This window comes from Rhamphochromis sp. 'chilingali' (genome assembly GCF_963969265.1).
Source record: "Rhamphochromis sp. 'chilingali' genome assembly, chromosome: 8".
Classification (NCBI taxonomy): Eukaryota; Metazoa; Chordata; class Actinopteri; order Cichliformes; family Cichlidae; genus Rhamphochromis; species Rhamphochromis sp. 'chilingali'.
The window spans coordinates 15,565,181-15,591,986 of record NC_137935.1 but is presented as its reverse complement, the minus strand read 5'-3'; the positions used below and the strand labels follow the sequence as shown (position 1 = coordinate 15,591,986).

General features: G+C 40.5%; 2 protein-coding genes across 4 annotated transcripts in view; one reads left to right on the top strand and one right to left on the bottom strand.

The window, feature by feature from the left end:
* Positions 1 to 7,389, bottom strand: part of LOC308401559 (succinate receptor 1-like) — a gene marked incomplete at both ends in the record, with an annotated part of 53,692 nt that extends 46,303 nt beyond the window's left edge. The window contains 2 exon segments of the mRNA XM_080889833.1: positions 6,847 to 7,161; positions 7,339 to 7,389. Of these exon segments, the coding sequence (XP_080745959.1) occupies positions 6,847 to 7,161; positions 7,339 to 7,389 (366 nt within the window).
* LOC308401812 (muscleblind-like protein 1) overlaps positions 1 to 26,806 on the top strand; it is a 68,333-nt gene that overhangs the window by 16,154 nt on the left and 25,373 nt on the right. For all 3 annotated transcript variants that reach the window (XM_080890246.1, XM_080890247.1, XM_080890248.1), the window contains one exon: positions 6,875 to 7,885. In XM_080890246.1, the coding sequence (XP_080746372.1) occupies positions 7,712 to 7,885 (174 nt within the window). In that variant the 5' untranslated portion in view covers positions 6,875 to 7,711. The remainder of the gene's footprint in view (positions 1 to 6,874; positions 7,886 to 26,806) is intronic.

Genomic DNA, 26,806 nt, shown 5'->3' with positions numbered 1-26,806 from the left:
CCTCTTACGCCACCAACTTCTTCCTTAATACCTGCAGTGTAAACTTACTGAACAATTAAATTGGAGCCAGAAGATAAAAATCCCTGTTTCTAACCTGCTGTATTCCCAAAATCCAGAGAGAAAGAGCATAAAAAACAGATTCTGAACTCTTGGCTGAATTTGTAACACTTAGAGAGTGGCTGAACCATTAACTTATACTGCATGAACACACAAGACTTTTCAAATGCTAGACAGCAACTCCGAAGGCACTTTAATAGATCAGAGTTTATCCTGTGACTCTCTTGGGGAGTTATGTTTTCAAGCATATTATTTTCTCTTAGTTTCCAGCAAGCTTCTGTTTCTCAGTGAACTGTGTTTGGTAGATCATCCGTAGGAAATCAAACATGAAGGAACCTGCTTTCTAGCTTTCTTTTCTTCACCTTTGGTTTTATTTTTTTTCCCCTTTTCTGGAAGTCATTCAAAGTGAATAAATGACTCAGATCTCTGGCCTGCGTTCACAAAAATCTTCCTCATTCTTCCTCTTTTTGTCTGTTCTTTACTCTCAGATGCAGGGCTGCATGTTGCTTTAGTTAACAGCTCAGTTTCATGTGTGTTATGCTCAACAGTCCAAATTAATATTATGGTATGCAACTATATAAAAAATAACACTGACATCATTCTGAGCAACTAATGTATAATTAATTATATCTATGCTACAAATGGCAGTGTTGTTTTTCTGTTTGGCCTGTCTTTCTGTTTTATTGGCTGGCTTGCCATTTTGGCTCAGACATCCTGACCAACTCCTGATTTAAGTCTCATGACATTTTACGTGGACATTCATGGTGCCCAGAGGATGAACCCTGCTGACTTTTTCAGTGGTGCCACCTGCAGTGTGACATTTGCATTTTTATGTGAAATGCCACAACTGCTAGTTGATATTGGTGTGCAGCTCAGAATGACTTACAAAAAATTTGGTGATCTTTTCATTCAATTCTAGCTAATAGTGGATAAGTCTCTACTACTACCAATAGCTACTTAACAAATTAATCTTTTTGCTACATGAATATTTTCAGGTTTTTGTAGCCTACCTTGAGTTTTTCATGTGTGAGCAGGCTGTGGTTGCATGCAGATAAAAGCTGCGTGTGGCAAGCAAATTGGATATAGCGTCCAGAAACCATGAGCTGTAACTTTTTATTACCTTCTTGTTCTTTATCTGGATGTGGAAACAATGACCAGAGGACAAAAATGGAAATCTTGACTCAAATATTTGGATAACAGAAAGCCACAAAAACATTGGCTGTTGTCCCCAGAGGCAAATTAGGCTGAGTCGCTCATGGGGTCACAGATTTCTCAATTTTGAGCATTACATGCAGCTTCTCACAGACATAACATGATATTATTTTTGTTGAGTCTTATTTTTGTTCAAAGAAGTTGCCAAATCAGTGTTACCTTTGCAATATTATAAAGGTGTTGCAGATATGTTAGTAAGAGGGTCTTAGTAGTCAGTACTTCCACAGCAGGGGTGTCACTCTGAGCTAAATCAGTGTGTTTTTCCTGGTCAGTTGTCATATGCATGAAATAATGTAGAGTTGGGCCAAATGAATGGCACCGTTTTACCAGACAGATTAACACAAGATCAGATGGCTCTCTTTAAACGAGGAGATACGTGAACCCTGGTGACACTCGGCATTACAGTCTGCTTTGTGCTGACCACATGTCAACAGCTGGGGTTGGCCTGGAATGAGACAGAATATTCAGCCAATATTTTATTCTTTTTAATGAACTCTATGTGTGTGTGTGTGTGTGTGTGTGTGTGTGTGTGTGTGTGTGTGTGTGTGTGTGTAGGGGTGCATGTGTCTGTTTGGGGTTTGAAGAAATCGGGGTGTTTTGTGGGAGTGTAACATCCCCAGGTTTCTGCACTCCAACTTATTACTTTGGCTAGTTGATCTGATGGTGTAATAATATCTTCTGCCTCAGGCTATGGGAAATGGCCACATGCATTATTCACACGTGGTAAGATGTTTATTGATGACTTCTTTATTTATATATTTCCTCTGTGCCAGAGTCATTTCTCACATTTGTTACCTCTTAGTTTTAATCCTGCTTTGAGGTGAGAGTCGACTAAGGTGCCTCACTCCCTCCCCCATGTGGAACTGGCACTAATAATGCATGTAAACGTGGAGCCCCATTACATCTATATTATTTTGTCATAGCTGTTTCATTTAGGATATTCCAGAACCCGCAGAAAGCATAACTCTTAACAGAAAACTAGCATGCCATTGCCTTAGGACTCAAGGGTAAGTTTGTCTAATCAAATCCATGTACATTCTCTGTTTGTTTTCTTTTTAACCATGCAGCCTTGCAAATGAGGCATATTCCCTTTTATATGAGCATATGCGAGAGTTCAGTGCAACTGAACTGTGGGGTTATGCTCTGATGTCTCATGTCCTTTGTGCTTAGACCAAATAAAACAAGACTTTTAACCAGGAGACCCAGGATCATCCCCCACGTGGGAATATAGTTTTTGATGCACTTCAGTTATGATTCCATTGTTTTGTGTTACATTGTTTACTTAGGTTACAGAAAAGTACAACTGTTGTCCATTTTCTGGTCATGCTGATCAACACTTTGAAAAATTATAAACATAATATAGTGCATGTGAGACATTTACACTTTTGAAACTACTTTTAATAAATGAAAACAATAAAAAATGTTGAAACTTTGAATTTTTAATGTGGATTTTGAAAAACAAAAATGTTATGTGTCCTTTAAAAATGGTGGTAGGAATGCTGCACAGCTATGGTGGTTAACTCATAGGGTATGATTCTGCAATGGAAATGTTTGCAAGGCTTAGGAACTGTCCTATGAAGAACACTGTCCTGTAGTCTGGCAAATCAAGTTTAAATATGACATCATAGCCACTTGGCTCACAGTTCAAATATAATCAGAGCACATGGGATAGCTGGCACAGGCACATACATGTTATATAATACATGTTTTCGGAGAAACGTATGCTGCTTTGTATGAAAGTGAAGGTTTTGCTCTGCAAAGGTTCAAACTGAAAGCGTCTGTATGGCAGCCATAACACGAGACAGATGACTTCTGTAAATACTAAGGAAAGGTACTTTGGTGCCTACTTTGTCACACTGCTTACCATCGGATGCACTAGTGCATCTTAAATAAGAGGAAAGAAGATAATGGCTTTAGTTCGGAGAATTCGAAGCTGTTCGAGGAAAAAAATGATTACACAAATCGTGTAAATGTTAATTACCGGTGCATTTCCTACTATAACTTGTAGATTTGATGATATGTTTTAGACATACAACAGTTTGTTATTCTCGTGGGTGAGCTATGGATATCATGCTGTTTTATTAGAATCTGCATTAGTTAATACCAAGGTTTAATAGGTTTTGTCACGGGGTGTAAACGGACTCACGCGCAGACCAGGGATCCTTGCAAGGAAGACAGTGAATTTATTTACTTTCCCGGGTCCGGGAAAGATCTGTACACAGAAACTCCGGTTAGAAACAGACTGATTGCTCAACGATACAGCGACGAGTAGCACCGTGCTGCCATCTTAAGTAGGGCTCGGGATTGCGACGATAGGCAGCAGGTGTGGAGATAGCAGGTGCGTTGGCCAGGGGCGGGAGCCCATAATGAGCACCGCCCCGGCAGGAGAGAGAGAGAGAGAGACAGAGCAAAAACAACAAAAACACATGGTGAGGCACAGGGACCATGACAGGTTTAGAGAGTGTGCTATAAATAAATAGCGTGAATACATACATCAGTACAATAAATTTAAGGTTTACCATCAGTTTCAGCATTGCTGTATTGCCAGACTTCAGGATTATCATTAATTAATTTTAATTCAGTCACAGATGCCGAATGCCTTAATAAAGACTTGAGGTACACTGGATCATCTCCACAGCGGGAAGGGGAAATATAAATCTACAGGATGAGCAACTAATCTCAGTGTGACAAGCATTTTCTTCTATTTTAAATGTTTTAGATTCAGCGTTTTAAAATTACAACGGTGGTAATGAGGTAATCTTTTTCAGATGTCCACATTTATATAGCCTGCAAAACAACAAACAAACAAAGACAAACAACAAGTTAAAGTATCATGGATGTGCTTTTTCTAGTTCATCTTCACAATATTTTCGTTTCAGCTCCAGCAGCTACAACGTACCCACGACATTTGCTGCCAAGTCAGTAAGTACCATTTAGTTGGGTCCTTCGATTTTCTGGTTCTTTTTTCCAAAGTCGTTACGAATTCTCTTTCAAGCCTTTGCTTGACCTCGTGATGCTTTGAATTTTAAATCAAGCAGTCAAGATGTGATGGAAGTGCAGACTTTCTGTTTTAATTTAAGGGGTTTAACAAAAGTTTTGCAATAAATGCTTAGGAATTAGAGCCATTTTATACATTTATATCACATATTTAGATGATCAAAAGTAACTGGGCGGACATCATTTTATATCATTTCAAAGAAAATCCTTTGCTGTCAATGAATGTCCAGTCTTGAACCCATGGACATCAGTAATTGCTGTGTTTCCTCTCTGGAGATGCTTTGCAGGCCTTTACTGCACCCACCTTCAGATGCTGCTTGCTTGTGGGTTTCTGCATTTAGTTTTACTTTTAATAATTGAAAAACATGCTCTGATGTACTGAAATCAGGTGACTGATTAGGACACCAAGGAATATATCATGTCTTTGCCTTAAGAAACTCTTGGGTTTCTTGGGAAAACTCTTGGAAAACTCTTGTTAAGGGTTATCCATTTGCACTGTGAAGCACTATCTGACTAGTTTTGCAGCATTTGGCTGAATCTGAGCAGAGAGTATATCCCTGTACACTTCACTGCTCATCCTGCTGCTTTTATCAGCAATCACATGATCTATAAACACTAGTGACTCGATTCCAGTAGCATCCATAACAGTGCCTCCACTGTGTTTGACAGATGTTACAGTATGCTTCAGGTCATAAACCGTTTCTCTCCATCTCTGAGCTTTTCTTCTCCCATCGCTCTGTTAACAGTTAATCTTGATTTCATCTGTCCAAAGAGTTGTTTTTCTTTTTTCGGTGCACGGCTTCCTGTTCCTGAATGTAACCGGTGGTTTTCCTGACTTGTTAGTTGTTGATGCTTAATTTGTACTTCCTGTACTTCTGTCTGCATACAGGAAGTGTTGACTCACATCTTGACATGTGTGTCTTAGAGATTTCAGCATAAATAAAAACAATGTTTGAATATATGTTGATACCAGAAAGGTCAGGAAGAAAGAGTGGGTGATGTAGAAGACTAATTTTGGCAAGCAGTAGTCATCTCTCTATTCACTCTGCTGCCACTTGCACATATCCGCGCTGCCCAAAATATCAGCTTTGGGCTGAAAAAGTAGTTCACGAAGTGACTGGCCCAAATAGGAGCAATCAATGCTTGACCAAGTACTTTCATTTTATTATGCTTTTTCCCTTCCTAAGTCATGTACCTCTTCATTTTTCTTCAAACTGTCATTTTTAACTCTTGGCCACATTGCTAGACTACTGATTAAAAATCTGAAAAAAGTTGGTCCTTGATGCTCCTCTACTGTTAAATATCTGGCATCATTAAGGGTTTTTTTGTGACAGCCCAGTGAGATAAATGCTTTGATTTAATACAACCACCTGAGAGTAAGTTTTAAAGTCATGCTTAAGACTTGATATCTATCCACACAGACTTTGGTGAGTTGATTTGCTTGGTTTTTTTCTGACTTAGTTTTCTTCCTCTACACACTTTAAATGCTAATTTAACCCCACTGAAACTATACCATGTTTTGGAGTTAAAGAGGTGTTACCTAATACCAGGAATACATATTTAGGAATAGAGCCTCTGTGTGAATCACAGGCCACGGTGAGATTGACTGAGAGGTCACTCTAAATAAGGTCATTTTGAAGTTACCAGAGGACTCCTATCGAGTTGGATGCTTTATATAAACATCATACCACTGTTTCATGATAGCACTGTCACAGAAATATTTCATCTCTTAAAGTGTGGGAGACTTAGAAGTGATGTAATCACTGGTGGGATGTCGGTTTTTGGGCACTTCCTGTAAGCTGTTGGAGATTTGAGGGACAGTCATGTTCTTTCAGCAACCACTTTTTCTCAGATGAAATGCTTTAACTATCGCAGAAAAGAGTCTAACAAAAGTAAAACAAAGAAGCACGTCCCAAATATTTCCCTCTTCTGTAGCGACCTTTATCAAGTCATTGCCTCGTTTGTCCTACCCGGCAACCTTCCAGCAGTGACGCTGGGACCGTCTAGCTTGCTGATAGGCTACTTTTAATCTTACTGGGGATGGGCCGATTGTTAAATCACAAATCAATACTTTGATACTTGAGTGCTCGCCATTAGCTGCGTGTAAATACTGGCTGCAGTATTTTAGAGTATAGTTACTTGATTTTTGTTTATTGTGTTTCTTTTTTTTCTTTGTATTGTCTTGTTATTGTTCACTTGTCATTCATTATTTTCTGTTTGTTTATGGCGCTAATTCTAAATGTTAATTAATACTGATGCAGACAAAGATGCATAACATAATTGTCCCTCTTCCACTTTCTGTCTCCCCCCTCTCTCTTCTTCATGGTCGACTTTTGAAATAAATTGTCTGTGCCTGAATGCTTGAGCTTTGCTGAGCTTTCCTGTTAGCAATGTGGTGTTTGATTTTCCAGCTGAGAGCCTGGTAGTGTCTGCGAGAGCTACTGTGGGAGAGCGTGCGCGACAAAATGAATGGGAGGCAAGTTCAAATGAGGCTTTGTGTCTGAATCCAATTGTGTGTGTTTGAGAGGAAGAGTATTAGCCTTGTGTTTGTGAGCATGTATGTGCAATAAGCGCTGTTACCCTGATACTCTTCCCTCCTTCTCCACAGAGAGAAGTGCCTTCATTCGCTGACCCCTGTGGCTGTTTGGCTCCGCTGAAGCCACCTGTGCCTCTGCGCCTGTCCATGTCTGCTGGAGCTGCCAGCCACACCACGAGCACCAGGACTGCCATGATTGCCAGCCTCGTCCGCTGAGGCTGTCTCCACATCACTGACACCTCCCTCCTCCCCTCCATCCCTTCCTCTGTCTGCCAGCCAGACCTCTCTCCACCCATGCCACTCAGCCCTCCTCTGTGGAAGTCAAACACGCCACCTTTCTCCGCAGACAGAGGCCGATACTGAAGACACAGCGTTTTTATCAGCTCGTTTTAGCAGAAGAAGATTGTCTCTTTGCTCTCCCCTCCACCGGCCCCTCTCCCCCTCCTCCTCCTCTCCTGCTTTCTTCTCTCCTCCAGCCATGCATCTTTTCATCATGGGCCAACTCGATCGATAATGTGTTTTGCCATTCATCTCACCTGACAGTTCAGCTGAGGAGCAAGCAAGGCACAGGGAGAACTGGTGTGCATGGTGTGGGTGTTTGAAAGAGAGCGATTACAAAGCAGGTCTCTCTGGCTGTCAGCAGCCTAAGCCCTGGGTGACAGGTGCTGAAGGAGCCCCAAACAAACTCTTAGGATGGGCCACAGGTGGTAGACGACAGCAAGGCCTCTTAGGCTTAAATTCAGAGTCAGACCCTGGGGAGAAAACCTGTAAAGTCTGCCTTTTTCCCATGTCCTTTATTTGTACTTTCTCATCATTTGCCTCAGTGTTATTAGAAACATACAGAAATAGACATAACTGCATTTGCTGGATATCTATTACTCTTAATCGACCCCTCCTTCCTGGTTTAAAATGGCGGTGAATGTGACACCGATCCGGGACACAAAGTGGCTGACACTGGAGGTTTGTCGGGAATTCCAGAGAGGAACTTGTTCACGACCAGACAGTGAGTGCAAGTTCGCCCACCCTGCCAAGAGCTGTCAAGTGGAAAATGGCAGAGTCATTGCCTGTTTTGACTCTCTCAAGGTGAGTATGACAAACACCTGTGATGTTCAATCAGCACTGCCCTGTTTTTTTGTTTTTGTGGAGTTTTTATTTTTATTTTTGAGCTTATGCTGCTGACAAGGGTGGTCTGAGAATTTATCAGTTTGTTTAACTCGTCTACAAAATCGACACAAAATATTATTTTATTGCTGTGCTTCTTATGACTACATTTGGTTATACTTTGGCAATAGAATGTATATAGATCTGCATAAATACTTTTAAAAGTATGTTTGTGTGTCAGGGTAAGCTGAGATGAGGCCATAATCGCATTAACATCTGTGAATCAGACTCAGAGTTTCCTTTGCAGGCACATAACTCTGGTGCAGGACTGTTGGTTGGCACAAAGTTGCAAAGGATTTTGTGTGATCGTCACATCAACGGGCTGCATGGGAAATAGAGAAGTAGGACAGCATACTGTGTAATTCACGTTTGTATGTAAGTCTGTGGGTATATGTCTGTGTGTGTTATTTTGAGGTCATGCAGCACAGTGGGGTGTTCTCAGAAGGCTCTGTAATTTACTGTCTATTTTTGCCCTGGCACTGAGACAACACACTCCCACTATGCAACTCCTCTCTCCGAGACAGGGGAAGAAAAATCAAACGGCAGAGTGGATGGAAAGAGGGAGGAAAATGGACTGAGCTGAGATGTTGTGAAGAAAACACAAATACATATATTAAGGTATAATAAATGGGGCGAGAATTATTTATCCAATGCTTAAAAGAGATTAAAACGCCCTAGGCGCGAGTAAAGTTTTGATTAAAACTTCCAGAAGAAATGACACAGATATTTATGTCGCAGTGTAGCTTGTCACCAAATCTGTTTATAGGCTTTCAACCAATTTTATTTAATACATTTTGCAATAAGCTTAACTGCTTTTGTTGTCAGTGTAAGTGGTACGAAAGGTGGACAGAGGACAAAGGTTTGATTCTGGCGACTGGAGACATTGGAGAGGTTTTGCATCTTGACTCATGAGTGTTAGCTCACGGCAGCTAACCACTGTGGTTGGAGAGTTTTCTGATTTTGAGCCAGTTTTGAGCAGAACTGAATCTAGAGCCATGCTAAGATTAGTGATAATGTTTAATGTGTCTGCTTTACAGCTGCCCCCATCATTGTTTGGCATGTTAGCATACAAATGTTTGCCAGCTAAACACAAAGTTTAGCTGAGACTGATGGGAATGTTAATACTTTTACAAATAGAACAAAATCAGTCTAAACAATGTTCAGTCCAAACTAGAAACATCTGCTTCTTGGTGATTCTGGAGGAAATCACTAAGAAGACACAAAACTTACCCTACCACCATAGTGTTAGCATAGTTAAAGAATAAACACCTCATCCTGACATTATACTCTGTATATTGAAATGCAGATACTCTAGGGGAACAAATGCCAACATAAACATTTTGATATCTCAGATGTTATTAATTTGATAAGGAGATGCTGACGTAATTTAATTCAGGCATTTTTCTTTTGATATAAAGGAGACAAAGTCAGGTGTGAACTTAGTTAAAGAAAAAGAAGAGAAAATAAGACAGTCAAGGAGGTAAATTTTGATAACACACATATGTAGGTGGAACAGCAGTGCAGTGATTAGCACCGTCTCAAAGCAAGAACGTCCTGGGTTTGGTTCTGCCGGTTTGCTGGGTTCTTCCCCTTGCAGTCAAAAAACATGTTAGGTTAAATATGATTCTAAGTGTGACTGTGAGAGCGAATGATTGTTTCTATCCACGCTCTACCCCAATGACAGCTGGGATAGGAATTCAATCGGTTAAGAAAATTGGATGGATGTATTCTTAAATTTGATGCTGCAAAATGTTATAAACACTCATACACATCGAATATGCAGTTCATTTTTTATTTGATCAACATTAACGAGATTGGGTGTAAAGGCTGTCCAATGGCTGAGAGCCAAACATGATGGCTGAGAGGTTTTGCATCGAAAGATCATAAAAGTGAACGTACACGGGATAAACACAAGACAAATGTACAACATGCACACACATGCCTCTAACTGCTTTCTCATTACTTCATATGTTTTATATGTGCTGAATGCAGAGCTATCGGTGAGATACATCTCTATATTTTGGCTCCAGTGGGCACAATCGTTCTGGATCCTAGAGCTCTGTGTACTCTCTTGTGCACGTCTTGTAATTTGTCCCCTATCTGATTGGCAAGCAGGGTGTTATTCTGTGTAACTGGAGACTTGAGCTGAGAGTTAGTCAAGCAGTGCAGGCCTTGGTTTATACCTGGGGATGGATTTCTTGTTAAGCCAGGCACTGTGTTATTACAGTTATGGGCTGTTTGGCTGAAGCTAAGGTGGCTTGTGTGGGTTTAGTTGGTGCAGGTAAGGCAAGAATGGATAAGGGGGGCAGCTGGGGCCTTGTATGGATCATGAGAACAGACAGACAGACAGAGCTGGAGAGGGCAAGAGCAGGCGCAGCAGGGAATGCGCAAGGAAGCATAGCACTATGCACACAGCCCTTCCCTGCTCTCAGTGCCAGGGCATTCCACAGTCTACCTCCCTTCCCTGCCTTCATGACAGAATGATAGATCTGCTTTATCTGCAGATGAATTCATAATACATAGCCAGGCATGGAGAAGGGGCAAGGGGATAAGGGAAGGACAGGCAGGAGAATGTGGATAGAAAAATAGGAGTAAAGGGATGGATGGTGCTAAACGTGGCTTCCCACCCCTGGATAATTTTTCACACCACCTGCCCTTCGGTGCTTTTACAATGCAGGCTAGCAAAGGAAAGGAGGACTTGTAGCAGGAGAAATAGAAAGACGCATGGATAGCTTCCTTAATTTTATCTTCTTTATGTATTGAATCAAGTCTTTCTCAGATTCCGTAAATGCACATTTTATTTTCACATCAGAGCCTTGTGAATTCTTACCAGTTGGTCTCTTATGATAATACCTTTATTTATACCTATTTATACCCAAACTTCGTTCAGCCATTCAGCAATGTCACAAAAATAGGTTTTTGTCAGTGGTGAATATGGTGGAAAGTTCCATTTACGGGGCGTATAACAGAGGATGGACTGATAAAAGCAGACAGGAAATGAGGCAGAGGCTCTTTATGATTGGCCAATATTACAGTGAGACTGACCCTCATGGCCTGGACTCAAGTAACGAAGAATACGATGTTTACAAAGACATGAGGAATCTGTCTAGGTACACAGCACAACTTCAAAATGATTTTATTTAGTTTTAATTTGCCATTGGAAGAAGTACTGATAATGTAATGCATTGCTTCTTTACCAGTCTTCAAATGTTTTCAGCCGTCATTCTGTTTAGAGGTTGTCTACGATAATAAATCAAACAGCATCTACCACTTTGTTCAAATACTCAAAACTCTTCTCTAATACGTAGGTCATTTTTTCAAGTTTTTCCAAATGAACCAGACGTGTCTACAACCCGAGTTCTCATTTTTAACAGTGAGTTTCTGTGAGTTGGTGTTCACTTTTGACTTTGCGTGCAGTTGTGTCGTATTGAAAAATTTCTCCGTTCAGCCTGCCAAGCACAGAAGTAGCTTGATGCCATGTCCTGGTGCAGAAATTCCCCTTTAGATGTCATGGCATTGGAGTGACCTTGTATAATCTCTACTCTTAAAATTATTTACATTTAAACAGAAAGAGATGCCAGATCAGGATGTACTCACGTGTGCTAAAGAGTCCGTTTCAGAAGATTTGAACAAACAATGTATTTTTGTAACTGTTTGAGAGAATGGAAAACAGTGGGATATGCTCTTCCTTTTGTCTCCTGCTGAAGGAATTCAACAGCTTGTTGCTATTAGCAGCTGGACAGAAAGCTGGTTTCACTGCAAGTGAATAAAAAGCAAATCTGGGGGCATTTAAGCTGACGAAATACAATAAACTTACCATTGGACTGTGATGGGAAACAGGTGAGAGTGAGCCAAAAAAGCCAAAGGGGTTCCGACTGGCTACTGATGACTGTGCTAAAATTATCTGACAGCGAGTTGACTTCCTCAGCAATTTTTTCTCATTAAAACTTCTTTTTTCTATAAGAAGTTTAGAACCCTTTAAAGCTTGTGTGTGTTGAATAGCTACTTTCAAAGTTACAAAATGATACATTGTTGAAAATGTGTTCTATTCTTAAAAATACATTATTTTAACAGGAAACATGAGGAAGTTTAGTTTTGCTCTTTGGGGAGCGGGAGTTTTTATAATCACAATTTCACTACGAAGATTTTTTTCATCTTGTACGGAATATATTGTTATTCCGTATTAACATGAATTCTAACAAGCCCGCTGAGGATGATCAAATTATTTGTTTCAAAGAAAACAACATTACACAAACACACACACACAAACTTCAAAGTCCTCACAGACATATATTAGTAGTTTTTAAAGGAAATTCTGTGATAAGAAGGGAGCATTAAATGTTGTATAAGTAATGCATTTTCTCTGCCCTTCTCTTATTTATGCTGGTGGAACTTGAGGTTTGGCAGAAAAAAAATGTTACATGAAAGATTATGAAGAGAAAAAGTTATATTTATATTGAGTGTATTTGTAATTGTTCCTCACCTTTTCACTGAGTAAACTTCAAGGGCATTGTGTCCTGAATGTGGTGAATAAATGTGAAAAACAGCAGTGCGTGCTGTCAAGTTGTTCTCTTTTTCTTGCACAATTTAATATTTTTCTTTTTATTATTAATAGTTTTGGTTAAGTAAAAATACTTGCATGTTACACTGAGCTACAAGTATTTTGGTGGCCTACATTCAAGTTGGTCAAACGTATGGTGTAAATATAGTATATCACAATTTTAACAGTCTGTCAGCAATTTTGTTCTGATGTAATGTTGAATAATGGGCTGTTAGAGGATTTATGGTAATTAACCAATCAGGCAGCAGGGGTTTCAATTCTGCCTCTTTGTACAAAGCCAGAAAAAACATCTTATAAAGAATGTGTTTATAGAGGGGCGCTGGTTTGATTTAATTTGACTTGCTCATTGTGTTCAAAACTATAGTTGCCAGAAAGAAAAAGGCAAAAGAAAACTAACATAGACGAAGAGAAAGTTCAGCAATGAAAGATCAAACACTGTTTGAAGTCCTGCAATCCCTTTGTCCCAAGTTTTATGGCCAGTGTGGGGTCTGACTTTTATTAGGTAAGGACATATTTATATTTGGCAATCCAGGGGATGTTCATTTCACACTCGAGCCAAACCCCAGTGATGTGTCACATAAAGCACCGGAGAACCGGACGGCCTACAGCTGAGCATACAAGTGCCGTTCCTTCCTGGATCTTTTCATTCAGCAGAGCATGAAGTATATTTTCCAAGATGCTGTTTGTCAGACCCAACGCAGCCAAGTTCTTAACTGAAAGTTTGGCCTGTAAATGTGCTGTTATTGTCTGAGCTTAATAAAGTCCTGCCACTGTTTAAGCAAATTAAATGTTCCACGCACACATTTTGCATTCAAGATTATACCAGTGATTCCACGTGTACTTGAGATATGGTGACTGTATTATTGCAATAACACAGAGAATCCCTTGCAATCATCACACCAATGGTGATGTGTGTTATTACCGCCATAAACACCAGAGTGCCTGTTCAAGTGCATTAAGGAAGTGATAGAGTGGCGCAAGCAACAAGTGAGGTTATTACAATATTTTCTTGTAAAAAGCAAAAGCTTCGTAGGCACTGAAAAACCCCCACAGACGCTCATGTTAAAATTAAAAAAAGGTCAGCTGTTATCAGAGTCGCTGGGATGTGGCTGTAGTCTACAACAAGGTCTTATTTCTGCTGAATCCTTACTTAAAAAAACAGACTTTGATGTACCAACTGGTGGGGACTAAGAGGCACATTCTAATCAAATAAGATGGAGTATTATTATGTTTGTTTAAAGTTGCCCAAAGGACCTTAATAATTCATGCAAGATAGTCAGAGGGAAAAAAAACCCCCACTTTTCAGCTTTGGTAAACTCATTATCCTCTGAACCAACAACGCTGATGTATTTGTGTTGTAAAGTGTTTGAATCAATACTGTATGCTTAGTTTGCGATATACAAATATATTTACGCAATGATCACCTGGTGTCCCTGTCGCAGTGATCAGTGTTTAAAAGCTACACTCAACAGTCACACATACATCGCCACATTGCGGAGACACACAAGCCAGCAGCATTGGGAAGGTATAGTGACCTACATAGCTATACTGTATACCTCAAAGTCCTTGAAAACGTTTTCAAAAATGTAAGGGGTGAGCAAGAGCGGGCGAGAGGAAAGCACCGAGAACAGATAACAGCAGAATAGGCTAGGCAATATATATTGAGATCAGAGCCTGGCAGAAAACAGAAGTAGAGCTGTGAGTGTGTGTTAGTGTGTAGTCCACAGAGGGATGCAGTATATTGAATAAGAACTCTTTGAAAAGGAAACGTACTCCGACAGAAACATGCTGCATCAGCATGGAGACATGACACAACAACACCAGAGCCAAAATATATACAAGGGCATTCAGGGATAGCCTCCCAGCTCATGGAAACTTCCCTCTTTCACCTTTTGGTACCCTTCATTTTTCAACTTGTGAGCTTTCTGTGCGTATTTCTCTACAAATATGTGTGTCATTCTTGCGTATGCTTACTTCTGCATGTGTTTTCTTAACAAACTGGAGGGCCCTGGACATTTAGAGAGTCTGAAGGTAATATCAGGATATCTGCGTGCTGAGTCGTGATGTCCCATTGCTATTGCTGCTCCTGCTGCTAGTGCTGTTGTGGATAGAATATCTAATCAGTTATGGCGCGATCCATTCCTGTTAGCCTGTCTCGACTCCCCCCATCCCCGTCCCCCGTCTCACCAAACTAACTCATCGCCTTTCTCCGCGTGTGCTGATCGCTGTCCCTCCTCCGCCTCCACCTCCTCCCCTTTTTTGACCTCACCTCTCGCTATCTTCGGGCTCCTTTCAAAGCTCTCCATTTGTAATTCTTTCAGGTTAATGTAATAAAACAAACATTTAAATTAGACTGCAGACAAGTAAGGTGTACGGGGGTGGAGGGTGAAGTAAATGGAGAGTGGAAGCAACAGAACATTAATTCACCCCAGGACAGAGAGTCATCTGCCAACTTATTTTCCTGCTTCTGTCGATTGGCTGCACCGTAATTCTGCCTACCCCCGTCTTTGCTCCATCTCCGCTTCTCTCTATCCGTCACTGACCCCGCACTCTTCATCCGATCGCACCAGTGCGGGCATCGTGCAGTAGCTCTTCTGAAGTGTAATCATTCACTTTCAGGTTCCAACACATAAACACACAAACTGACATGAGCAACAAAGACTTACTCTCGCCTGCAGACACCCACTCACACAATGACACAAGCACACTCGCTGATCTCAGTAAAGCACAAAGGGTCCTGAAAAATAATAAGTATTCACCTCAGGTAGGTGATCACGATAGAGTGGCTTTGGTGCCTGGTTAATGATATTGCAGGCTAGAGCAGGCAGGAAACTGGAGGCTGGGCAAGTCGCACGCTGTTGTGTCATTGGACATTTTGAAGCGATTATGTGTCGTCATGGAAGCCACGGCAGGATAGCTCGCAAATCACAACGCATTGGAACAGAGAAATTAGAATCATGGATGATCAAAGTGGAAACAAAGGCAGACGTGTTGTGCGGGCAGTCTGCAGCACTGCTTCCAATAAGAGGCTGATAGTTGTGGTGTTGTGTGAAACCAAACTGGATTGAAATGAATGTCTCCACACGACAAACTGTTGTGTCTTTGAAAATTGTTTTTCATCTACAGTACTGTGCATTTTCCAGGACAATGAGAAATAGGTGCAGTGATTGAAACAAACTGCTTTTAGCTGCTCCCGGGTCACATGAAACATGTAAAAACACAGATTAAGACATAGTATATAAGGCAAAAACAGAGGTTATACAATTTTAACAAGTCAATATTTGGTGTGAACAGTTTTATTCTCCAGTTGTGTAGTAGTTAACACATCCTGAACTCTTTTAGCAAAGCTTTCTCATTTTCCAGGCTTCTTGAAGGACATTCAAAACTCCTCTTTGGATGTTGGCTGCCTCTTATTTCATTCTAGGGTCAAGATGATCCCACAGTGCTTCAATAATGTTGAGGTTCTGGGGAGGCCAATCCGTAACTCATAGTGTTCCGTTATATGTTTTTCTATCAAGGTTTGCAAGCATGCATGCATGGCATTATGTTTGGGATCATTGTCATTATTAACATTTTACTTCTAAACAGCTGGTGTTAACATCGAGCCCATACTGCATACTGTTGCTCTCTTATTGTTACGCTTAGGGAGTATAGACTCATTTGATTACAGGATGAAAACAAAACAGTGTCTTGGCTAATTAGGCTAATTGCTAAAAACTTCAAAGCCTCGCTGAAAGACAAGAAATGTATTTGTGTAAGCAAACCTCAGATCCTAACAATCAGTGTTGATATCAAAAAAATAACTTATAAAAACAACATATGCATTACTCATTAAAAAGGTATTTTTTGATTGTTATTCATATTATTATTATCTTCACAAACATTTGACAAAAAAACCCTAATGGTTAACATCCTTAATGTGAAGACATATTAAATTAGAAATGGTTAAGCCTGATATTTTGAAGGGATTTACTGACCAGCTACGCTTGGTGACTACTCTCAGAGGTGGGACCAAGTCATTGTTTTGCAAGTCTCAAGTAAGTCTCAAGTAATGTCAGGCAAGTCAGAGTCGAGTCTCAAGTCACTGGTGTAAAAGTCCAAGTAAAGTCACAAGTCTGAAATTTTGAATTTCAAGTCCTTTCGAGTCTTAAAAAACCCCCCCCCAAAAAAAGCATGTTGCAGTTATATGCTAAATGTAAATATTAGACCATGTAATTTTTAAATCTGTGTTTTTCTCAACACATGACAAAATAGTGAACTTAGAAAATATACACAAATTGTGAAATTGCACCTCTTTAAAATGCAGCTCAATTAAACCTAGCTCCAAGAATAATTTTCACCGACAGTTCTGAGATAAGCTGCATGTTATTCTTGGATGCGCTTGTAGGACCGGCTTTAAAATCGCATGACAAAAATATCATACATAAATAAATGATATTTTTTTTAAAAATATCATTTAAAAAAAAAACTGCATCACCAACGTAGCCTGGAAAACATTTGCTAGTTAGATGAAGTCAGCTATCTCATCGTAGCATATTTATATGCATATTTATAATCATACGGTTCTTGGAGTGAGTGCATACACTCATGAAGTTTAGTAACTTCCGGTCACTGCAACAAGCCCAGGTACAGTTTACCGACGGATGGGTGCAGGACCTTGAAATGCACCGTGTAGAACGAAAGACCATCGTACGTATCATAAGTTTACCAGTCTCACAAATCGTCGTCATAAATACACATTCGTTAACCGTTTATTAATATAACCTTTGAGCTCAACGGTAATTAATTAGCAGTGGAAATAATTTCTGGTAGCATCACAGAAATGTAGCAGTGACAATAATACTGTATGCTGTAATCGTACTGGGCAATTAGTGATACAAAACAACAGTTTTATCCTGTGAATAAAAGTATGTTTTTGTCAATGTACCATAATAACAGAAGCGAAACGCAATATTGTGACAGGACAATTCACTATTTATGCACAATAAACACAATAAATAAAGGAGCATAGCGCGACAATTTCTGTTCAGCGCCAGACTTGCTTGTAACCTATATCACCAATTATGTTAAGAAAAATGACGCATTAACTACAACAGCAGACTGACCTGTGTGTAAATGCTTGGAGCAGACTAACCTGTGAGCTGGAGTGTTCTGGGACGTTATAATTGGTCTTTGAATGGCTGCAATCCAGTCGCCTCTTTATTACTTCGGAAACATGGCTTGAACAATTTCTCTTCAACGACGTAATCCGATAACAACCGATCTCTTTACCCGTCGGCTTCCCGTGGCTGTCATGCGACCGGCTATTGCAGTTAATAATACAACAGCTTCTTGACATTTTTGTGTTTCTTTTTTATCGCTGTATAACTGATTTTAATTGAAAGCCTGCGTGCGCTAGTACCGCTTGCCACGAGTTCCCAGAATCCTTTGCGGTTCTACCCGTGAATGACGTTACATTTTCAATCTCTATATAATATGCGTGTTAAATTTTATATTTGGGGTAAAATATCAAGTCTTTTCAAGTAAACCGGTTCAAGTCCAATTCAAGTCCCAAGTCATTGGTGTAAAAGTCCAAGTCAAGTCACAAGTCTTAGAACATTTTTTCAAGTCAAGTCTAAAGTCATAAAATTAATGACTCGAGTCTGACTCGAGTCCAAGTCATGTGACTCGAGTCCACACTGACTACTCTTAGCAGAACCAAACCTTAGCTGCGCTCTCTGTACAACCTTCAGTTCTGAAATACAACAACGACTTTTAAACACATTTACTCTAAACAGCATAGATATTAATTAGGGTTTTATTTTTTCACCTTCTGAAAAGGCCAACTAAGCAACACATTTGACAAATAACTATAAGAACTGAATGGCAAAATACAAGAGGTATGAAAAACTGCCTCTAAAGTTTCCTAACTCCCGAGCATCCTAAAAAAAATGTTTGCAGATATCCAGTTTCTTAGCCATGAAGTCCAGCCGGATTAATGCAAGTAAGAAAAAATACTTACAGCAGCTGCATGCGCATTTTGCTGAACATGTTAAACATACTTCTGTGCTACGATCATGTATTCCTGCCAAATGACCTCCATTCCCAATGGAGCGCAGTAAACAAGATTCAGCTGAGTGTGATTACTGTCTTTGGCATCTGTCATTGGCGTATTTGTCGTTTTGTTTTTTGGGGTTTTTTTGCCTCGCATTTATAAACATGCATTCATGAATTTACTCATTGCCCTCATCACTCCTTCCTTTAATTAGAAAATAATCAGAGTTGGATGAGAGCTTCATTAAATCTCATCCTTGAGAGCTGTCAGCCACAAACACAGGAGTGGGATATTCATCACGCTTGTGAAAAGAACTCGGATTCCTCCCCTCACTTTGTTTTCTTTGCTCGGAGATAGAGTGTTGGTTGGGAGGACAGCGTCAGCAGACTTAGAGGAGTGACCAAGCGATCAAGTCAGAGAAACAAAGGGTTTTAATGGAAGGGAATGAAGAGGGTGGGAGGGAAGTACAGAAAGTGAAAGAGTAGGGAAAAGAGGAGGAGAAAATGTGTGAGAGAGAGAGAGATCGTTAGAGAAGTGCTAATTAACAGAAACCACACTGTTTATCAGCACTTTGTCGCCATGCAGTATTGATCCTTCATGACCATTATGGAGCGGATGTTTGGCTGCTTTCAGCACGGCTCTTCTCTCCTTTTCTTCCTACAAAGACTACCTGTAAAACCCACCCGGAAACATGCAACTCATGCAAACCTGAGCAAATGAACACATGAAATGAAATAAAACAAGTAAACAGTGACAAATAGAACAAGGTGAGATGACGCAATGAGATGGTGTCATTTGCAGAAAATGTCTGCATCACCAGTTGCATCATCGTGACATAAAAGACACCGAGAGTGTAATCCCTGCAGAGACACAGATGAGGCACGAGGGTGGCGTCAGAAAGGAAAAGAGACTGTGTAGCAACGAAATAAAGTGAAAGACAATGAAAGAGTGATGGACAGAAATCAAATTATGTCACATGGACAATGATGGACAGGTCGAGAAAAGGGAAGTGCAGGAAGATGGTGTGTAGATGGAAGGAAAGTAATAACAGAGAAAGGGAGTGCGGAAGTGAACGGGAGTGGTGCCAGCCAGCTCTTCGGCATGTGCAATATTGAAGAATGTCTGTAATATCCCTTTATTGTTATAGTGCATGTTGCAGGGCTTGCTGTTAGACATTGTGATTCTTCAGGAGGCTTTAACTGGATTACATCGGTATCAGGCTCAGCCATCAGAAGGGCTACAGCAGCTGTGTTGTGTTGGGTCTGCCGACAGCTTGCTGTCTGTCACCGCAGTGTCTACCACCGCAGCTTCCCTGCTGGTATTTTAAGTCTAGACTGGACTACATGTCCTCACAAATATTTGATCTGAATGACATCTAGAGTGCAGTCAGATCCTTATTTTCTCAAGCAAGCTTTTTCATGTAAGCTCCTCTATAAATTCTGTTCAGTTTTAGAATTTGTTCATACTTTTTTCTTTCTAATTGGCTTTGTGGATGGACAACATTACGTGTTGCGACTACAGCGGGATACAATACGTGGCAGTGGCAGCTCTGACAAGATGAGTCCATTGTGAGAGAGGCTTAGAGAAGGTGATCACCCTGTCCAGCGTTTCCCCGCTCTTTGCTGAAGTGGTACAAGCCGACTTTGATCAATGTGGATCGATGTGGATGAGTGTGCAGCCGGAAGGCACTATGTGAAGACGGAGGGGGGTGATGGCCCTTTGCTCTGCTGTGCACAGTGTGTGAGGGAGAGAATTAAGACACATTGTGTCATGCTTTTCTACATGATATATCACCCCAACAGAATACATCCTTAACCCGTGACTCCATCTCAGTCTTTGTTTCTATTCTTTCTGTCCGTCTTTTACTTTTGCTCCCTTTTGGCTCTTTACAGGAAAAAGACACTCTGTGCTGAATGCTCCTTTCCTGTAGAGAAGACAAGATTCTGAGGGGGGGAAAGACGCCTATCTATCTGTTTTTTTAAACAATTCTTACTTTTGTTCTGAGTGCTCTTGGGTAGTGCACATGGGAAACGGGTAACTTCATCATGAAACCATCATGGAAATAGAAGAATCTTGCACTGAATAGCTAATTCCTTTTTACTGTTGTGCTTATTTTCTTTTTCTTTTCCCCCAACAATGCCAAAACTCGTCATGTATCCCAAAGGCTTCAGTTTAAGGATTTCCAGCTCTGCAGTTGTTGATGATACAAAGGATTACATGCTGTATTACTGTTGTTTCCTTTGTACTTCCCTTCTATTATTAATATAATCTTTGGAGAAAAGCATTTGGCTACGCTCCTCGAGTGTGTGTGCTTTAAGAATGCCTGTGCATCATTTTGTGTGTGCTTGCAGTGGGTGTATCATCACTCCGTGGAGTAATGAATGCTAATCCTCTCTTATCTGCTTTAACCTCAAGGCAATGACACTAGCTGCTGATGCCAGTACAGTGACACCCTTTGTTGAAGGAGTATGTGTGAGCGTGAATGAAGATGTGCCACACATGGATGTAAGAAGAGATGTCTCTACTAGCATTTGACAACTTGCCCTCAGTTTTTCACACTCTGAAGCTTTAGGTTGTGGTCTTGTGATTATCTGCCATGTCCCCCATGACTCATCAGAAGAGCTGAATAAAACATTCCAGCCAGCTGACTTTACTGCATCTGATCTTGACTCATAAAAAAAGAACAGTCATTTGATATTAAGGCCTTCTTCAGGTCATTATGCAGAGAAGGCATCGAACTGTTTTTCTTGCTCTCCAGCGACCAGGTCAAATGCAGTTTTCACTGGCTGAGAGCAGCGCTCTCTGTTGCCCGTCTCCTGTTGCCAACAGCATCTTTTGTTTTCACTTCGGAGCCACTTTATGTAGCTGCTAAAGATCACAGCACAAACCAAAGGCAGCTGCCATTCTTTGTCAGCAAGCATCTTTTGTTCATTTACAAGGACAACTCCATCTTTTTCGCCCCGCCTTGAAATAGAGTCATAAGCAAACAATTAAAAACAAAACAAAAACTCTTTAGCCCACCTCTTAATGAACACTTAATGACAATAAGTGTAAAGCAATTTAAGCAGAGTGAAAATTGATGGAGAGCAAGATATGAAAAGAGGGGGAAGGTTTAGATGAAGAAAATCCAAAAAAAGAACAGAGGTCTGTCCCCAGCAGCCAGTGACGCCCATACAGTATAACTGCAGAACGAGCGTTACAACGATGGGCAGGAAATAATTAGGTCTAAAAGCTGTTGAATCCTGTCTGCCTGTTCAACAGTCTTCCATTAAGCCTGTTTTAATGGGTCTGCTCTTTGCCTGCCTTTTTGACAGAGTGAATGGGAGATGAAACTGAATTAGACTAAACTTTAAAGATTGTGAATAGGGAACGCTCAGACAGAGAGTGAAGGAGAGATAAAGGCCGAGAGAAAAAGATGAACGGATAGAGGATGGAGGAAGAGGGTTAATTGAAAGAGGAATAGAGAAGAAGGGCCAGATCTCAGGGGCTGTGGGGTGGTCTCTCTCGCCTCTCTCTGCATTGCTGTCTATATGTGTGTATATGTGTTTGAAAATGTGTGTATTTGTCTGTCTGAGGGGAGATAGCGTTGTAGACTAAATGAGAACAAAGCTAATTAGGGACTTTGCCTTACCCAACTCTACAATGACGTTCCCGCTGGAGCCAAGATAACACTTCCCACCTATAATGCAGCCGAGAGGGTCAGACGCCACAGAGACTTTTTTTTATTTGAACGTTTTCATCCCGCATTTTAAAGCAGATTCTATAAGCAAGTAGGGCTGTGCGATATGACCAAAATCTCATATCCCGATATTAAGACATATATCGTCCGATAACGATATAAATCACAAAAATGTAACATTTTCTGTAAATTCTGTGAATCTCGGGCAGCTCGTCTTGCGGGAAGTGTTTCCAGCTGGGCGTCGAGTGTTTTAACCGATGCATGAAATTATACATTTTTAGACATAGATTGTAACGGCCGCCATTTTCTTTGTGAGTATTTATTACACAGCGTGCTGCGGGGGAAAGCCTATTCTGTTTGAGTCTAAGGTTTACTTTTTAGCACCTGACGGCTCTTTTTTGCTTCTTATCCGCAAATACTCTAGATCAGGGGTCCCCAATCTCAGTCCACGAGGGCTGGTGTCCCTGCAGGTTTTAGATGTGTCCTTGATGCATCACAGCTGATTTAAATGGATAAATTACCTTTTCAACGTGTCTTGAAGTTCTCCAGAGGCCCGGTAATGAACTAATCATGTGATTCAGGTGTGTTGACCCAGGGTGAGATCTAAAACCTGCATGTACACCGGCCCTCGTGGACTGAGATTGGGGACCCCTGCTCTAGATCTTTCACATGATTCTGTGTATTTTGAAAAGTCTTGAGGATCTTGAGCTTTATTGTGAAAGGTTTATGTGGAAATAACAACAACGCATAAAAACAAGCGCTTGTCTGTAGTGTGGTTATATTAAATATAAGAGAAAGAGAGAACTTTAAGAAATTAATATAGCCACTACAGTGACCATCAAAATAATGAAAAAATATAGCCGTAAACAGTTTATTTTGCGATACCACGAAACAAACGATAGCGTAAAATGAAACGATAGACGTTTTCATATCGTCATCTGATATATATGGTTATATCGAACAGCCCTATAAGCAAGTGAAAAATAAAATGAAGAAGTCTGAGCTGTGTGACTTTAGTAAAGGAGCATAGTGAGCAAAGATGAAAAAAGGCTCTGCTGCTGACTTGGTCACTTTGACGTTTCATTTAATCCTTTTTTTTATTTCTTGGGTGCTAATGCTGACTTTTTTTAACCATGCTGGTGTTCACTTTCAGACCGGTCAGCAGCAGATACAGAAGGTATGCCTTATCCTCATTTACCCGGCCTCAAGGGAGTCTAATGATTACATGGTATACACTCTCTGAACCAATTCCAGTGCACTCCTTTAGTTGTCGGGTGGCCCACTGTGAAATAAGTCAGTACTGGTGGTAAAATAGCAATGCCACTGTAATTCCTCAGACATTTCTGTCCACTTCATGTGATTTCAGCAAGTACCTGTTTCTTGATCATCTGTTTGGAGGCTTTCATTCATTTCCTCACAGCAAAATGGAAAGAATTTCAAAATCTGTCCTGCATGGGATCTGGGTTTTTTTTCACGATTAAATCCAGACAATCTTAACAAAAAAATCCTACCAAATTCAAATTCTAGGCTTTTATCATTATTTTTTGATATTTTGATTGATGTGATTTAGCCAGTGTATTCAGAGCAAATAAAAGAAGCACTGGGATTTGTGAGCTCTCTCTGTATCTTACCTTGAAAAAGGACTGATTAATGCAGAGCATAATATTAATTTTTTTTTAAAAAAGGAGAATGATAGCCAGTAATAAAAGAATCAAAATGTCAAATGCTCCTTTGACATGAGCTGCTTGAGTTAGATGTGTCCGTCGTGTATGGTAATAGATCACAAGAGCAGTTCAGCTCAGCAGCAGCAGAGTGTTGTCATTAGCCACGGGGGCTAATGATTTTGCCCCGTCATTAACTTCCTGTGCTAATGATTTTGTACCAACGTCCACCCAAAACATGCTAACACTCTGTGTGCTATTGGGCAATGTAATTGGTGTTTTGGCTAATTGAGCACTGCAGCTAAAAGCTTTCCTCGGATTCTACGTCAGCCGTGACGTTCGGCGGTATTCGTCCGCTGTAATGTTCCATTACTAGTTTCTACCAGGTGTGTTGCGTCACCTCGTCTATCATTGTCTGTGATTCTTTTGTCCACACGTCTATCTTTGTCGTTGTCTCAACGGCTTATCCCTCTGCCCAGTTAAATGAGATTTTAAGGTCATTAACTGATCCAGGCTAATATACTAATGCACCTGGGGTGTTCCAGATTTAATAAATGATTGGATCGAGATAATGAGACTTATATAGCCGGCTGGTATTAGCTATGGAACAGGGAGAGGTGGAAAAAGGGAAGGCAATGAAAACAGGATGTTTTTTGTCTCCGAAAAACATGTTTCTCATCGGGTTTACCTACTAACATACTGCCTGATTTGCCAGTGGTTTGCAGCTGAGCTGTATTGCTTAATAAAAATTCTGTTTTAGAGTGTGTACGTGTGTCTGTGTGCGCGGGGTGTATGTGTGTGCGTACTAACAACATTGGCTTGTCTGGCAGCACTCTGAGTCCTCAGACAGGCTGTTCTTTGTACCGTATCTGATGTCATATTTTGTCTGACGTATGCTTGCCAACAGGACCCTTTGGTCAGGAAAGCACATGCCCCAGAGTGCGTGTCTGCGTGTGCATGTGAGCTTGTGTATTCTCACCACAGCCCTCAACCAGACGGCACTTTCTTGATTGATGCATGTCTTTGGGAGCAGGAGGGAAAGGCAGTTCCACTGAGAGAGAATTAATAATGCAAAGGGACTTGGAACGGTGGCCGTCCAGACTTAAGCTCTACAGTTGTCACACTGGTCACGGTGTTCACTGTGCAGCCGTGGTTTGAGGGGAGCTCAGGCACACCGAGAGGAGAGACAGAGTGAAAATGCGGAAAAGATCAGATGCTGTTGGATTATGTGTGGTTAAGTTGGAATGAGTCATTCTGGATGGGTAGATTAAAAGATCATTCAGAATCAGTGTGTGATTACGGGAGTGAACGCGCAGAAGGACTTTGTGGAAAGCAATGTGCCATTCAGCCCTTTGGAGGATATACTGTAGATACATGCCAACAAAGGCACAGCCGAAATCACTTGCACAGACCACTTTGATTAATATTAATATGAAAAGCACACTCTGCATCTGTGTCTCTGTCTGTCTCACTCCCTTTTGCTTTTCTGTAGCTCTCTCTGACTGTCTGCCTTCTACTTCTTCTGTTCTTGTCTTTGCCTCTGTTGCCAATCTCTGAGAGGAGTTCTGCCACAGGTTTTATTCACTGGAATTCCTCAGGCACATCTTTCAGAGAGCTGTCAAAGCACCGCAGGCAACAAGTAAGACCGACATTGCGAGTTTCAGATCACAGCGCCCCGAAACATTTACATGTACGCAAAAATAGTGATTCGATGACTTCGTAAACATGTGGGTCAGCGTCTTGACCCTTGATCCCTTTATGTATATAATACATTTTAAGTTCAATTAAATTTTATTTATATAGTGCCAAATCACAACAGCTGTCGCCTCAAGACACTTTATATTTGAAGGTAAATCCTCTACAATAAAATGATCAAATGATTCACTTTGAGCAAACACTTGGCAACAAAGGGGAGAAAAATCTTCCCTTTAACAGGAAGAAACCTCAGAACCAGGGGATGATGGGAGCGAGACATGACAAAAAATACACTTACATTTGATGACAAAATAAAGCAGCAGTTAAAAAAAACATATTGACAGTAATTACTGCTATGGAATAGTGGTATTAATAATACAACAACAACAACAACAACAACAACAACTACTACTACTACTACTACTACTACTACTACTACAGCAGTAATAGTTTGTATAATTCCTGAAATTAAATTGTTTTATTCCTTCTTATAAATACATGACACACTTATTAGGAAAAAACAAAAAGCAGATAATTACCAATTCTGTGCCCCACAAGTCACAACCAAGGGTCTCCTTAAGATTAAAGATTTCAGAATAAAATCTTTTTATATCCACTCACTTATCTATCACTGTATGCTGACACAAATTGATATGTTAATCTTTGTACCGGCTTCAGTCACAGAATTATTACAACGGTGTGCAATAAACTTGCGATCTTGAAATGGCCATGTTAAAGTTAGGGACCTGGTGTATGACGACTCACAGTCATGTGCCGTTTTCAGAGAGAATTTGGTACGTCAAGATGGTGATAAAACAACAGAGACAGTCAGTCTGCTGACTGTCTCTGTTGCTCTGAAACTACATAGGTACTTGGCAGCCATGCTATTATATAGGAATATAACCAGAACCTTGCATTTAAATGAATTAAGTCCACTGTTCGAAAGAGACTCATCACAGGCGAGTTTTGCTCATTTGGGCAGATTGATTGGAATCTGGTAACAATTTGTTGTATTTATTAAGTCAGCAAGCATTTTAGTAAGCAATTATTTGTAAACATTTTCCAATCTGTGTGAGAGGAACTGCAGTTTCTACAAGGATTCCGATTGCACCTTGCAACCGAAGGTGGTTGCCCAGACGTCGAGGATGTTGCACTCTCGACCAAAACTCCAATTTTCTGGGTTAAACTCACAATCTGGAAATCAATCAGTTTA